This window comes from Brienomyrus brachyistius, chromosome 2 (assembly GCF_023856365.1).
Source record: "Brienomyrus brachyistius isolate T26 chromosome 2, BBRACH_0.4, whole genome shotgun sequence".
Taxonomy (NCBI): Eukaryota; Metazoa; Chordata; class Actinopteri; order Osteoglossiformes; family Mormyridae; genus Brienomyrus; species Brienomyrus brachyistius.
In genome coordinates this window covers 26,381,699-26,394,940 of record NC_064534.1, presented here as the reverse complement: position 1 = coordinate 26,394,940, position 13,242 = coordinate 26,381,699, and the positions used below count along the sequence as shown (strand labels likewise).

The following is a 13,242-nucleotide window of genomic DNA, read 5'->3' as shown; positions in this document are numbered from 1 at the left end:
TGGTCTGGTTTACCTCTGACTTTGAATACCCTGGCATAAAACCAGTGAGAACTGCAACATAAAATGTTTCTTTTTGGATGAGAATGAAAGCTTCAGTCAGTGAAGCAGTTTTTTTTTGTATAGCTCATTTTCAAAGTCTAATACATTGACAGACCAAAGTGCGGAACAATAACAAAAGACATAGAAACTGATAAGATTGAAACTGAAATGAACAAATAAACAGAGAGATACTCAGTACTAATGGTAAAACAAACACAAACAGCTTACACACAAAACACAATAAGACGGGACTTCCTTACCTTTGGAATCCAGCCCCTTTGAATTCTGTTCATGTAATTCTTGTTATACCCATTCATTGAATCTTGAACTGCAGCTATAAAATTCTCGACTGAATGCAAGAGGACTGCTTCTATTTCAGGAGCTCAAAGTAGACATTTGCACATAGTCTTAAGTATATTCTTGATGGTCTCTCTTTTTTCTGGCTTGTAGTGCCCTCCTACCACTATTCTATCATTATCTTCTGGTGCCCGACCCAAGCAGAGAGGCATGTCCAGCTCGGTGAACATTCTACCACCCTGGGTGCCACCTGCCATCATACTCTTAGCCCCGCATGAAGTGGCACGGACCCTGTGCCCACCGCAGCAGAAGCCTCAGCCGTGAGCTCTTCCAGAACTTTCAGTGCTGTCAGTTACTTCCACAAAGTCCAGCACTTACATATGTGCTCTCACCATCCTCAGCTGATAAGCAATTCGCACATCGCTTCACAAAAACTAGTGTAGTGTGCATCATTTGCTCAAATATAGTCATGTTGTTTTTTGCCAGAATATAAAAACGTACACATATTTAAGGTTATAGTTTATATAAAAATATTTTGCAAATATCAGTTGTGCATGTTGTCCACTTATAATTGTTTTTAGTCAATTTTTGTCTTGTTTTTCGGGTTTGTTACAATCACTGATCTCATGGCTTTTTCCATGCTGCTAATTTTTCTAAAGAAATGTGTTTACCTTTTTTATCTCGATTGCTAGACTTTAGGGCTGTTATTGACCTTTCGACCTTACCTTTTCGTCTCCGTCTCTGGTGAAGATCACACGCGTGGTCTGATGGAGGGAGATACTGAAAAGCTTTATATGTTTTTTGTTTTGTTTTTTTCTTTCAGAAATGTTTACATTTCGTACCTTGTGTAGCTGTAAATGTATCACAGAGATATGTTGAGAGAGAGAGAAATGCAACAGCTGCAGTCAGCATTATTCAACAAAATCTGATCTGATGGCTGATTTGATCTTTGAACAAGTGGCTAAGTATGGAATCGAAGACAGAAAACAGACACAAGATAAAACTAAAAGCACTGCAGGACATTTATTCCAAGGGTGTTATCCCACTCGGCAAACTTTGGTTTCTTACGAACACTAAAGGCATCACCGACGGCCCTATGTTAACTACCATCTTATTTTAACCATCTTATGTCATCTAGTCACACCTTCTATTCAGCTGTTTTGCTCAGAAGTACAGAAATAAAGCAGCGCTTCTGTTATTTTCTGCATTTATTAAAAGGATATTAGTCACATATCACTTTATTGAATATTTCACATCTAACCAGTATCGATTAAGTAAAATGGTTTTGTGAGACTGTTCAAACCTCCGATGCCTTAGAAAGCAGTAGATGGTTGGAGGTGTGTTTCATAGCATTTAAATCACTAGAGAATTGCCTCAGTGTGTCCTTGCAGGGCATATGATCGATCATGAGGTAATAAGCATAATAGCATAAGCATTTAAAAAAAGGTGAGATGTGCATTCATATGTTTATCTGAAGGTGGAAAATATTTTTATTAGTTCTTACCTTGAAACCAATTTAAAATGTGATTTGGCAATCAACAGGACTGTCTGTATAAAAACGATAATCAGCCTGATGGAATCAATTGGAAATCTCAGGCTACAGATTTTCAGAAATCACACAGAGGTATTTGTTTTTAATTTTTTAACACACGAGTTGTGGGAATTTAGTTGTGTATTTTGTGTTTTATTTTTTTGTAATTTGCACTTAATGTAATGTCATTGGAAATTGCGTAATTAAAAGGATTACACTAAAGTGGAGTAATGTGCTTTCTTTGTGGTTGAAATTAAGTTGTAAAAAGCTGTTCATGCATTTCATTGACGTGATGTACTCAACAGCTACGCAGGTCTTACTTGTGCAGTCACTCATGTAAGTTGGAAGCTTTTACTTTTATTGATGAAACGGTGAGTAACATACTCACAGTATTCTGTAGATTCCCATCCCATGCTGTCTAAAGGAGAAATTAAAATGAATTTAGAGCAACTCCACATGATGCACTGGATATGTTTAGTTTTATATTCTAAATGTACATGAACTAGGGGCTGTCACACAATTCTCTTAATAGTGATTAACTGCACATTGTCACATAATTTGTTGTAAATTAGCATGAAGGTAGTGCTAGACTAACAGAGCAGGCTTAAGTATAGACAGAGCAAGAAGAGGTGTGACTAAGATGAACTAAATCATGAGGTAATAAACGAAATTAACAAATAACACAAATCAATAATGGTAATCCATAAATCATAAAGGTGCTTAACTACCACTAAAGCAGTGAGTGATTTAATGAGCAAAGCTGAAGGCAAATAAAAGGGAAAACAGAGTAAAAGAAGTTCTATTTAACAGGCAGAGATAAACACATTTAATCCCCACCAGCTCAGAAAACGTTATCAGGACCAGCGGACATCAGCTTTGTGTGATGAAATTGGCGCCAACCCCAGCATATGCAACCAAAAATTGGATTTAAAAACAAGCCTGACAACCATTGAAAGTGCACTTGATAACTTAAAGGATCCTCTATTTAAGGTTCAATAAAATAAACAAAATTACAAAATTTTCATTCTGCTTTTTTTAATGAAATGAACCAAGTATCAAAGTTTCCTCACCATTCCTTTTAATTTGGTTCCCCATGAAGGTGTAAATTCTGGGATTCTGTGCAACATCACAGCTGAAGCTCTTGTGTTGCGTATAGGAAGGAATATTACAGGTTGCTATTAAAAATCTTTGCTCATAGGCCTACTATTCTATTTAAGTATGTAACAATGTCAAACATGTATTATTCTCTGATTGGTCCACCTTCAGTCTTTCCCACATCCAAGAGAGGGTGGAGAAGCAGAGTGCAGCATGGGGGTGGATCAGTGATGGTTTGGGCTGTAATATCACGGCATTCCCTAACCCCACTGCTTGTTTTATATGGGTGCGTCACTGCCAAGGACTACCGAACCATTCTGGAAGACCATGTTCACCTGAAGGTTCAAACTTTGTACTCTGAAGGTGCTGCCATGTATCAGGATGATAATGCACCAATGCACACAGCAAGACTGGAGACAGAGTGGTTTGATTAACATGAAAGTGAAGTTGAACATCTCCCATGGCCTGTAGTCACCAGATCAGAATATTACTGAGCCACTTTGGGGTGTTTCGGGAAATGTTTTCCTCCACCAGCATCACGTTGTGACCTGGTCACTGTTCTGTAAAAGGAATGGCTCAAAATCCCTCTGGCCACTGCGTAAGATTTATTTCCGTCATTCCCAATACAAATGAATGCTGTACTGACTGCAAAATGCAGCCCTACATCATACTAATAAATTGTTGAGGCCTTAAACAGATGTTTCAGTTTCACTGCGCAACCTCTGGTCAGCCTATTGTGCAGCCTTCTGAGGACCATTCTTAGCCCTTTTTTCAGCCTGTGATTTCCAAAACACACAGCACAAGCTCAGTTAAGGTAGAGTGTCTCATTCGTCAAAGTGAGCACAGTCCTAAACGTGTGCATACGGTTCATCTGTATGCACAGGCAGAATGATATTTATCAGGCATACGTACGAACAGCTGGACAAAATGACTGTCGATAAATTCCAGATTCTAAATGTGACTGTGCATGAACGGCCAGATTAAACACCCTCAATGAATCACATACAGGCATAGAACTTCAGCATTAACACTTCAAACCACACAACAGGAGAACGTGTTGGAGAAACATAACCTGTTAAGAGACATACTTCCCTATATCCTTATTTCTGTCTGAAATATATTTTGTGCTGGAAGGTTTGCAGTACATAACAGGAAAAGGGTACTTTTTGGCAACTTTACTAGGTACCTGCCAAAGAAAGACAGGGAACTAACAAAAAGACAGGGACCTAGCATAAAGACAAGGAACTAACAAAAAGACAGGGACCTAGCATAAAGACAAGGAACTAACAAAAAGACAGGGACCTAGCATAAAGACAAGGAACTAACAAAGACAGGGACCTAGCATAAAGACAAGGAACTAACAAAGACAGGGACCTAGCATAAAGACAGATGAAGGACAATTCATCACTTTTCCACGTGCTTTCGGTTCGTCATTAGGATATGGTCAGCTGCGGTTAGTGCATGTGTAACCTAGATCTTTGTCTAGCAGAAATCGTGTGCGTTGAGACCACGAGTGTAAGATAATGGATTACCGGTAGGTACTTCCAGTAGGTGGCAGTGTGGACTTTCACATATCAGCAGTCAACGATGAAAGTGTAGAGGAAGAATAGTTCTAGTAGTAGTATGGTGAGCAGCTGTATGACAGGGTCCACATATCTAATTTTTTATATTGTTCAGACATTACACTGAGGTTAATGGTATTCTTAAAAGCAGCACTATTTCCGCCAGTTTGAAATCTTGGTGTAATCACCGGCTAATTTTGTCATAAGGATTTCAACAGACCTCGGTATATTACTGAATGGCCCAAACCAACTAATAAACTGTTCATAAAAGTTTACGCATTTCACTACAGTGCTTGCATTTGCTGCAAAACTTCTGCCATCTCTTGGTCTGGTGGAAAAAAATTAATAAATCACTGCTGTATGCATGCACCAACCGCAACCATCCGCATCTACAGCCAAATGTAGCATGAACAAAAGTTGCAGCGCGATCATCCCCAACCCAAAAGCACAGGAAAGTGCACACAGACAAGTCAAGTATGAACTGACCTTGACACCTGTAATGAGAACAGTGGCAGAGGAGGGGAAGAAGTGCTTTGATCTGAAAACTAAATAAAATAAAATATATATATATTTTTTTTTCCCACACCCACAGATCCCACACCTGTCTCCCAGGGGGTGGCCCAAGCACGATGTTAGCCTCACCTCTGGATGGTAAAATAGCTGCCATCATAGGCGAAACAAAGGTCCCCAACAGGAACACAAACGCATCGTTAGAATGGAAAAACGATGCCAAAGATATTTAAAATGTCACAAGATGATTTAGACTTTTCACGTTCATTAAGTACATATACAGATGCAAAAAGACACTGTTTGACAGGTTGTGCAAATATATTTTCTTTAAATCCGTATTCATGTTTTTCCATATACAATTACATTCATTGTATAAAACAATTTCATACAGTGCAACAAAATATATAATGGGCTCCGATTCTGAAAATCATATAACTTGTTTATACTTCGCAAATATACTATAGCTACTGTGAAACCTCACCTGAGTATACAAATCAGTGCAAAAAAAGCTTATTACTGCAAGCATTTTCTTGGCAGAATACGCCAATCAAACAACTAGCAAATCTGCTGTGATCACAGACCTGACCTGCTGCATTTTATAACACTATGCATTAGACCTCTTTATCATGCTAATGCAATTAGCATGACGACTAAAAGAATGAATCTAGGGTGTCTGAAAGTCATCACAACCGGTTCTCACTTCATTAAAGCATTTCGCAAAGAGCCGCAGCCTTTGCTTGGCCCGTTAGGGGGTGCCATTAGATACTCTCCATAAAAGTCATCTTGGTTTTCCCCATGGAAAATGTGCAATATGCCAATACTTTTACCTCAAAATGTGTCACTTAATCATACAGTGCACCCTCTCATACAAAAATGTAGTGAGTTACCAGTTAATAACTTTTACGGCTGTAGTGCAAGGTGTCAGCTGGACATCTGTCAGGCAACAGAAGTCTACATGCTTAAAATGTCAATCATTTGACATTACAAATGACTGGAAACCATCAATCAATTTACATTTTTGGATATTTAGAATTAATAAAAACACTTTACTTAAAAAGGCACATAAATGGCTCTCTGTAATTGGAAGGCACCTCTATTTTCTTTAATGTACAGGGAATTAGACCTAAATTACAACAACAAAAATTAATGAATGAAGTATTACACATGAATGCTACCTTGGAAGTACTTTGATCAGGTGAGCCATTTCAAATAAATGTATATACTAAAACTGCTATGTTCTCCTGAGTTAAGCACAAGCATTTTAAAGAACTTGGGAAAATTCGCTTATGCAAAATATTTTATGTATAATGCAGTGAGGATTAATTTATGATGTAAAATTAATCAAAACGATACCTACTGTGCCCAGACAAAGTAAGCAATCTCATCCAGGTCAACTGGGTAGTCTGTGAGGTACATGGGACCCTTATCAAAATACTCCCCTTTGTAGCTGTGCCACTTGCCAGCTGGAAGGTAGATATCTCTCTCCTGTTTCCCCGGCTCAAGAACTGGTGCAACCATGAGATCATCGCCAATCAGGAACTGGGAGTCAATCTTATAAGCAGCCTCATCGTCAGTGGCAATCCACCACAGAGGTCGCACAATGGGGTCCCCAGTATGTAGCACTTCCCCTGCAAGTTCCAGCACCCTGGGGGCCACCAGTGTCTCGTGAAGCGCTGTGAACCGCTGGGCAATCTGGACAACCTCATCGTCGTATTCCCAGGGTGGGATGGAAAACTGCATGGCAGGCATGAAAGCGGAGAGCTCCAGCCAGCGGATGTATAGTTCTCGGTCTGGAAGTTGCTGACTGCTGTCAGTACGATTGAGATACATGTTACCACCGATTGTGCCAGGCAGAATGAACTGGTAGCCCAAAATGCTAATAGTTAACACAGTAGGGATAAGTGATTTGAGGCCCAGCTCATAACCCCATACAGAATCACGGTCAATGAGACGAAAGAAGCAGGAGATGTTCTGCGACTGGTACCCAACCCGGAGTTCAGCCCGCTCGTTGAAGGGGATGGCCATCTCTGTGTAGCGGCGAGTGAAGGAACTAGGGTCATGCAGAGGAGCAAAGGTGCTAAACTGCCAAGGCAGATAGCTGGTCTCACCTGCATCGAACTTAAAGGAGGCTACGCCGTATTTGGACTTGAGAGCACGCAGCTGGGAAGCATACCAGTCCCGGGTTTCTGGGTTTGTGAAGTCGAAAATTGCACCTATGCCATTCCACCAGCGCACTAGAGCTGGAAGCTTTCCAGTGGGCTCTCGCACAAATAACCCCTTACGCACTCCTTCGCCAAAGTTGGCCGAGTCATAGTTGGCAAAAGGATGAGTCCATAGGGACACAAGAATTCCATCTGCCTTTAACTTCAGGAACATGGCTGTGGCATTTGGGAATTTGATGGGATCAAAATCAAAATCGCCATAGTTGCTTGTGTAGCGGTCAACCAGCTCTAGGTGGCTGCAATTGAAGCCATACTTTTGGATGTTAGCTACATATGTTAGCAACTTCTCCTGGCTGACTTCACTCTTGTGCAGGGCTCCCGTGGACCATATAGGGTGGTGAAACACTGCTTCAGAAGGAACCTTATTGGGCTTGTTGAAGTAGCGCCGGACCATGTACTTATGAATAGAGGTGATGTCAGAGCCAACACAGACTCTGTAGCTGAGCTCGGCATGGCCCTGCTGTGCTTGGAGCAGTTTGTAAGGGCTGTCCTGATATCTAGCCTGAAAGCGCATGGTCTGTGCTACTTCGTCCCAGCCCAAATGGAACGGTACAGAATCGTTGATCTTAATAGCTACAGCATTAGACGAGAGCCAGTAACGCTCCAGGATGCCGCCAAATTTATGCCGGTTGGAGTAGACGTCGCTAGTGATAAAGGGTTCAGGCTCCTGCTGGCCTGCTATGGAGAGGGGCCAATGCTGAGTGGCTCTTTCATCACCGCCATACCAGTGTGAGCCATTGTAGTCCATGGCGTGCTCCACAGGACGCCCGGGTACCAGCTCCTCCCAGCGCACCCTGTAGCACATCACTGTGTCCCTGGGCCATACTACCTGAATGAAGAAATTGACTTTGCCCACATCCGACCTGTCACAGCTCAGTATCACTCCCTTCTTCGAGCACGAGTCCAAGTCAAGGGTTCCTGATCTGTATTTCCATAGCCAAAAAGAGAGAGATAGAGCACATTTGGAGTCATGCAAGTCACAGGTATTAAACTCAACTTAAATTCCTAAGAAATCCAAACAGTAAAGATCTAAAAATGCACATTCCCATCACAGGAACTGATTATAGTCCCTCGAAGGTAGCACCTTCTTTTTTTTTTAAGTTCCTATTCTGGAGTAGGTATTTTTTGCTCAACCAGGAACTACTGGGTGCAGCATATAGCGATAAACGTTTTTTATAGGTTACCCATGAGCAATTTTGGGTAGAAGCAGTATTGGAGCAAAAATTGAGTAGACAGAATTATTTTTATTTCAATTATATTAACTGCATTAATGAACACACCTTTTCTTGCATCTCCATATTTCTGCATAAAAAATTTATTAGATGATCAATTCATTTTTGTATAATTTCACCAGTGCAAGCAGTGAAATTTGCCAGCACATAACAGAATGACGTTACGTTATTTTTATTTTGTGGAAGATCGATCTGCTGGCCAGATCTGATTATGAATCAAAAACACGTTATGGGCTGTATAAATAAAACACTGTGTCCTGTTAGTTGGAAAACGCCTGCCTACTTTGTGTAATCACTAATCTGCGACATGTTCTTACACCAGCTAATGTGTAGACATCCTCTGTGTGTGTCAACATGCTGGTAGTTGCAGCTGGTCGGTCAAAACTGAACTGCCATGAGCAGATACTGTTACCGTGTGCATAAAGCAAATTGCTATACACCAGGAATGAGCATTTCATCTTCAGTTCATGTTTAATTCATGAAACGCCAAACAGCAAAAAAAAAAAAAATTGTAGTTAAGCATATTCCCAAGAGATTACTGACGCTTTGCAAAGCAGATAAATTTTATGACCGATGTAAAACAGATTTAATTTCAATGATAAACAATGAAGTGACCAAAGTCACAGCTGAACACACCTGAAAGCCATGCGGAAAACCACGGCTCCCGCCTGATTGCGGATGACAAACCCATCCTTATGGAGGTCCAACAGCTCGGTCTTCAACTGATCAGCCTTTTTCAGGGAAGCCGTGTAGTAGCACCAGGCACCCACAGCAACAATTATAAGGAGGACACCCAGGATGCCTGCAGCTATCAGACGGTGTCCTTCTCTGCCTCTCTTACGCTTGCTGGCCGCAGCGTTTCCTCTAGGACCTATGTTACTGGACTCAGCGCCACCCAGAACCACCTGATACATGGTGGTGAGATAAGGTTCTCTTTAAAAAAAAATCATTAAAAAAAAAAATAGGCAAATAGATCACGGAACCAACATGTACTAGTATAGCTCCCAAATCAATTTGGATGCCAGTGCTGATGTCATAAGACTAGAAAGTTTTTTACAGTTTACCAGGCCATTTTCCTTTAAATTTTCTCCAGCCTTTTGTATACCTATAAAAGAAAATTATATAAAATCAATTTAAGCGAGGAAGCATGCTGAGAAAATATGCAAATACACAAAAAGTACAATCAAAAATGCAAAATATACAGTCAGATCCATGTTTACATTTGATGCTGTACTGTTTATTACATAGATTTTCAAGTGCAAATTTTAATAAAATAAATCAGCTGTAGTTCAGGTTTTAATAGCATACAAGCCTAAAGAAGGCAGATCTGAACGTGCAGTAATGCTCTTTATTTTCACGCAGCGTTTAACTGTTCATTAGCAATTCATTAATAAACATACCATTTTAATCGGAAGAAATATTCCTATAATCCTGCAGCTCTGAATAAACTGCAGCTGCTCAATGGTGTGAGCCACCTTACACGATGCAAGCATAGTTCAATCATATTGGGGGATCAGATGCATTATTTGTCTGCATCACATTAAATATGTTTACGGCACTGATACAACCTATAAATAACTTGAGTGGCTAACAAGCAAATGAAATTTACAAAGACTCACATACCCCGCAGAACAAATAGGAGGAGCGAATGCATTTATCTAAAAAAATCTAACTCGAAATCAATTAGCACAACTACGTTTCGTAATTTATCGAGTGGTACCGTCAGACCATGCCTGCTCAGCTTCTCTATGTAACTTCAACAGATTTTCTAAGAAAACCACTTCACGGAGTACATGGGCCGTTACTACAAGTCCACTATAGCCAAAAAAGCAGAAAAAAGATCTTATTTTACAATTAAATCCCATAAAAGCTAATCCCTGCAAATGCAACAGGTGAATCGTGCAGCAGCAAACACAGACCACCTACTTTCGCACAAATACTACATTCTCTTTTGGCATTTAAACAGGTATAGATTTGTTTCGACGTAATGAAACTATGATCAATTACAAATACTTCCACGTAAATAGGACGCCATTGTACAACTTAAAAGGCATACCTCCCCGGCGGCGGAACACGCGCACAATCCGCGCGGCTCCGCGCAGTCGAGAACTTATCGCGTCCGCACGCATCACGTGGTGCAGTGACGTAAGGAAAAGCGGCTCAGAAGCCGAAAGGGAGAAGGAGCGGTGCGCGCGCTGACTCCTAAATTACGCTTCGGATTGTTTGCAGACATGAAAGACATACTCCGGTTCAGTTCTCCCCTTCAAATTCTAAGCGTTTCGTTGAATTTAGGGTTGTTTAGGCATTAATTATTGCATTTTAAATTTTGTCATCTTCACTGCGCATTAGGTTTCTGTGTATATCTTGCAGTATATTTCATTGCTGACATTTCTGGTTCATTTCTGATCTCTTGAATACGATAACAGTTGCGGTTTGGATGGCAGCCGGTAGTTCGTTATTCATGTGTGATAAGCATGCATGAAGTTATTTTTCAAGAAGTTAGTGAGACGAGTATTGTACTAAAATTCAGAAGTAAACCGCATACGTTTTTATCTGGCGTAGGCCTTAAATTAGTTTTATCTGGTGTTAAAAAAGTGGCTGTTCTCGTGGATGTAATTTTAATGTTTGATGTTATGATAAAGTGAATGTATGCAAATAATGCTGCTTTGGAACTTGAAAATAGCGTTTGTTATTCTTGTGCAAGAAAAGGAAATATTTAAGTAGCATTTTAGTATTCTAGTTAAATTTGGCAACATTTGAAACACGTTTGGTTCTGGGAACTCTTCTGGTTTATATATTTATATGTCAATATATCGACGCGATGTCCTTGTCCAAGGTGAAGGAATTGATGTGTAATCACTAATCTCTGTCACATGCTAATGTGTAGACATCCTCTGTGTGCCAATATGTTGGTAGCTGCGATTGGTCGGTCAAAACCGACAAAAGCAAGTGAAAACGTTTTTATCTACACTACCATGAAGCAGTTTCGGTCACATAAAAATTTCCTAGTTGAAAACATACATAACATAAATTGGAATGGGAAGTATAGTTACATAAATGGGAATATGAAATATATGACGAAGTTAGAAATAATCATTGTTGAAATTAAAATAAGAATTTGTTCTTCAAACTTTACTTTCGTCAAAGATTTCAGCATTTGCAGCAATTACAGCCTTGTAGACCTTGGGCTTTCTAGATGTCAGTTTAAGATAATCTGACACGATGTCGTCCCGTGCTTCCTAAAGCATCTCCCACAAGCTGGACTGGCTTGATGGGCACTTCTTACGTACCAAGCTTACGTACTTCGGTCAAGCTGCTCCCATAACGCTGTCTTGGCAATCGCAACGCATTTCTGATGGCAGAATGTGCTTTTTCACTCTTTTGGTGGCAGTAGAGAGTTAGATGTAGCGCTTTGTCTTCTTTTTACCCCTTTCATTCAGTGTAGGAAAGAAAGCATATCCGTACTTTGAAGTGCATATGGGCGTTTGTTTTTTTGGCAAAATCCACAATCTGATGCTGATTGTCAGTCTGTCACATTGTGTATGTCTAACCGCTGTAAATAAGTCGTAGTCAAAAAATCCCTTGGTCTTTAACATATGAAACTACACATGCATTCCATCATACCTCGATGCTAGCCTGAACAGTAATACTTATTAATAAAGCTGAGTGTTCTGTTATAATGGTGAGTGCGCATATTTGTTAAATACTAGTATTAATTACATAACCAAGATTTATCAGTATCACATACATGTTCTAATACTCAATCATAAATTCTGATCTGAGTTGCATATAGCCCTAGCAACAAGCAGATTTTGTTTGACAAAAAAATGCTTCTTTCTCAACCATGAAGACAATGGCGTTCGTTTTACGTGGAATGGCTCAAGCTGGGTTTCATCAGCTGCTTACTTTACTGCTTTGTGCTGCAGCACATCTGGCTGGAACTCATGGAAATCAGCGTATGTAAATACGCAGTTTTATCCCTCAAAGAAACAGGTGAAAATGTTGCTCTCAAGTGAAATCGTTAAATATTATAATTCATTATTTAAAGTGGAGAGTAAAATGCAGACTGAGTTTATAAAGGTACTACAGTGTGACAGGTTCAGGTCACAAGGTCAGTTGGGAGTTTTATTTAATTAAATTAAACTGCATTATTGGAAGACCAGAAGAGGACAGTATGCCAGTTTATCACAACGGAGCACACACAAAGGATAATTCAAGGACAGAATTCCAGCCAGGTTGTCTCTTTGGATTGTAGGGGAAAGGGACAAAACACAGGAGGGAACATGCACACTTCACACGTGTCGAAATGGGCATAACCCTGCAAGTTTAAGGCTACAGTGCGACCCACTGAACTACTGAGGATGTTGACAGGGTGAGGAAACCCCTTACTGAAAAGCAGTGGATTACATGTATCATCACATCAAATAGGGGCATTTTAAAGACAATTTAAAGGATTAGTTCAAATTTGACATCCGTCCAACGAAAATCTAATTTATAACTGTATAGTTTTAAAATCTCTCTAATTCAGCTCCCCATAATGTACAATCGCATCAGTTTGCATGACCTGGATTTGCCAGGAAAATGAAGCAGCTGCAAATGCAATGATGAAGAGTTTAAAATTAGGCAACGAATGAAAATATAAACCACAACTACAAAATTGAACGTTAAGGAAAATGTATCTGATCCATGTCTAGCTAAAACAACGTAGCAAATGACCAACAAATTAAATCTTTCGGAGTTGTTTATTTTTAATG

General features: G+C 40.0%; 2 protein-coding genes across 6 annotated transcripts in view; one reads left to right on the top strand and one right to left on the bottom strand.

Annotated features, from left to right (window-relative positions):
* LOC125722783 (ceramide transfer protein) overlaps positions 1-2,089 on the top strand; it is a 44,228-nt gene extending 42,139 nt beyond the window's left edge. For all 4 annotated transcript variants that reach the window (XM_048998997.1, XM_048998996.1, XM_048998992.1 and 1 more), the window contains one exon: positions 490-2,089. The gene's annotated coding sequence lies outside the window, so the exon portion shown is untranslated. The remainder of the gene's footprint in view (positions 1-489) is intronic.
* Positions 2,090-5,328: 3,239 nt separating this feature from the next.
* Positions 5,329-10,745, bottom strand: LOC125722769 (myogenesis-regulating glycosidase-like). Of its 2 annotated transcripts, none has more exons than XM_048998974.1 (3): positions 10,545-10,745; positions 9,125-9,593; positions 5,329-8,179 (listed from the first exon to the last, which is right to left on the bottom strand). In XM_048998974.1, the coding sequence occupies exons 2-3, from the start codon at positions 9,400-9,402 to the stop codon at positions 6,388-6,390; spliced, it is 2,070 nt and encodes a 689-aa protein (XP_048854931.1). In that variant the 5' UTR covers positions 9,403-9,593; positions 10,545-10,745; the 3' UTR covers positions 5,329-6,387. The 2 variants fall into 2 exon arrangements, with proteins under 2 accessions (XP_048854931.1, XP_048854938.1); XM_048998981.1 differs by lacking the exon at positions 10,545-10,745 and adding an exon at positions 9,889-10,522.
* Positions 10,746-13,242: the final 2,497 nt, after the last annotated feature.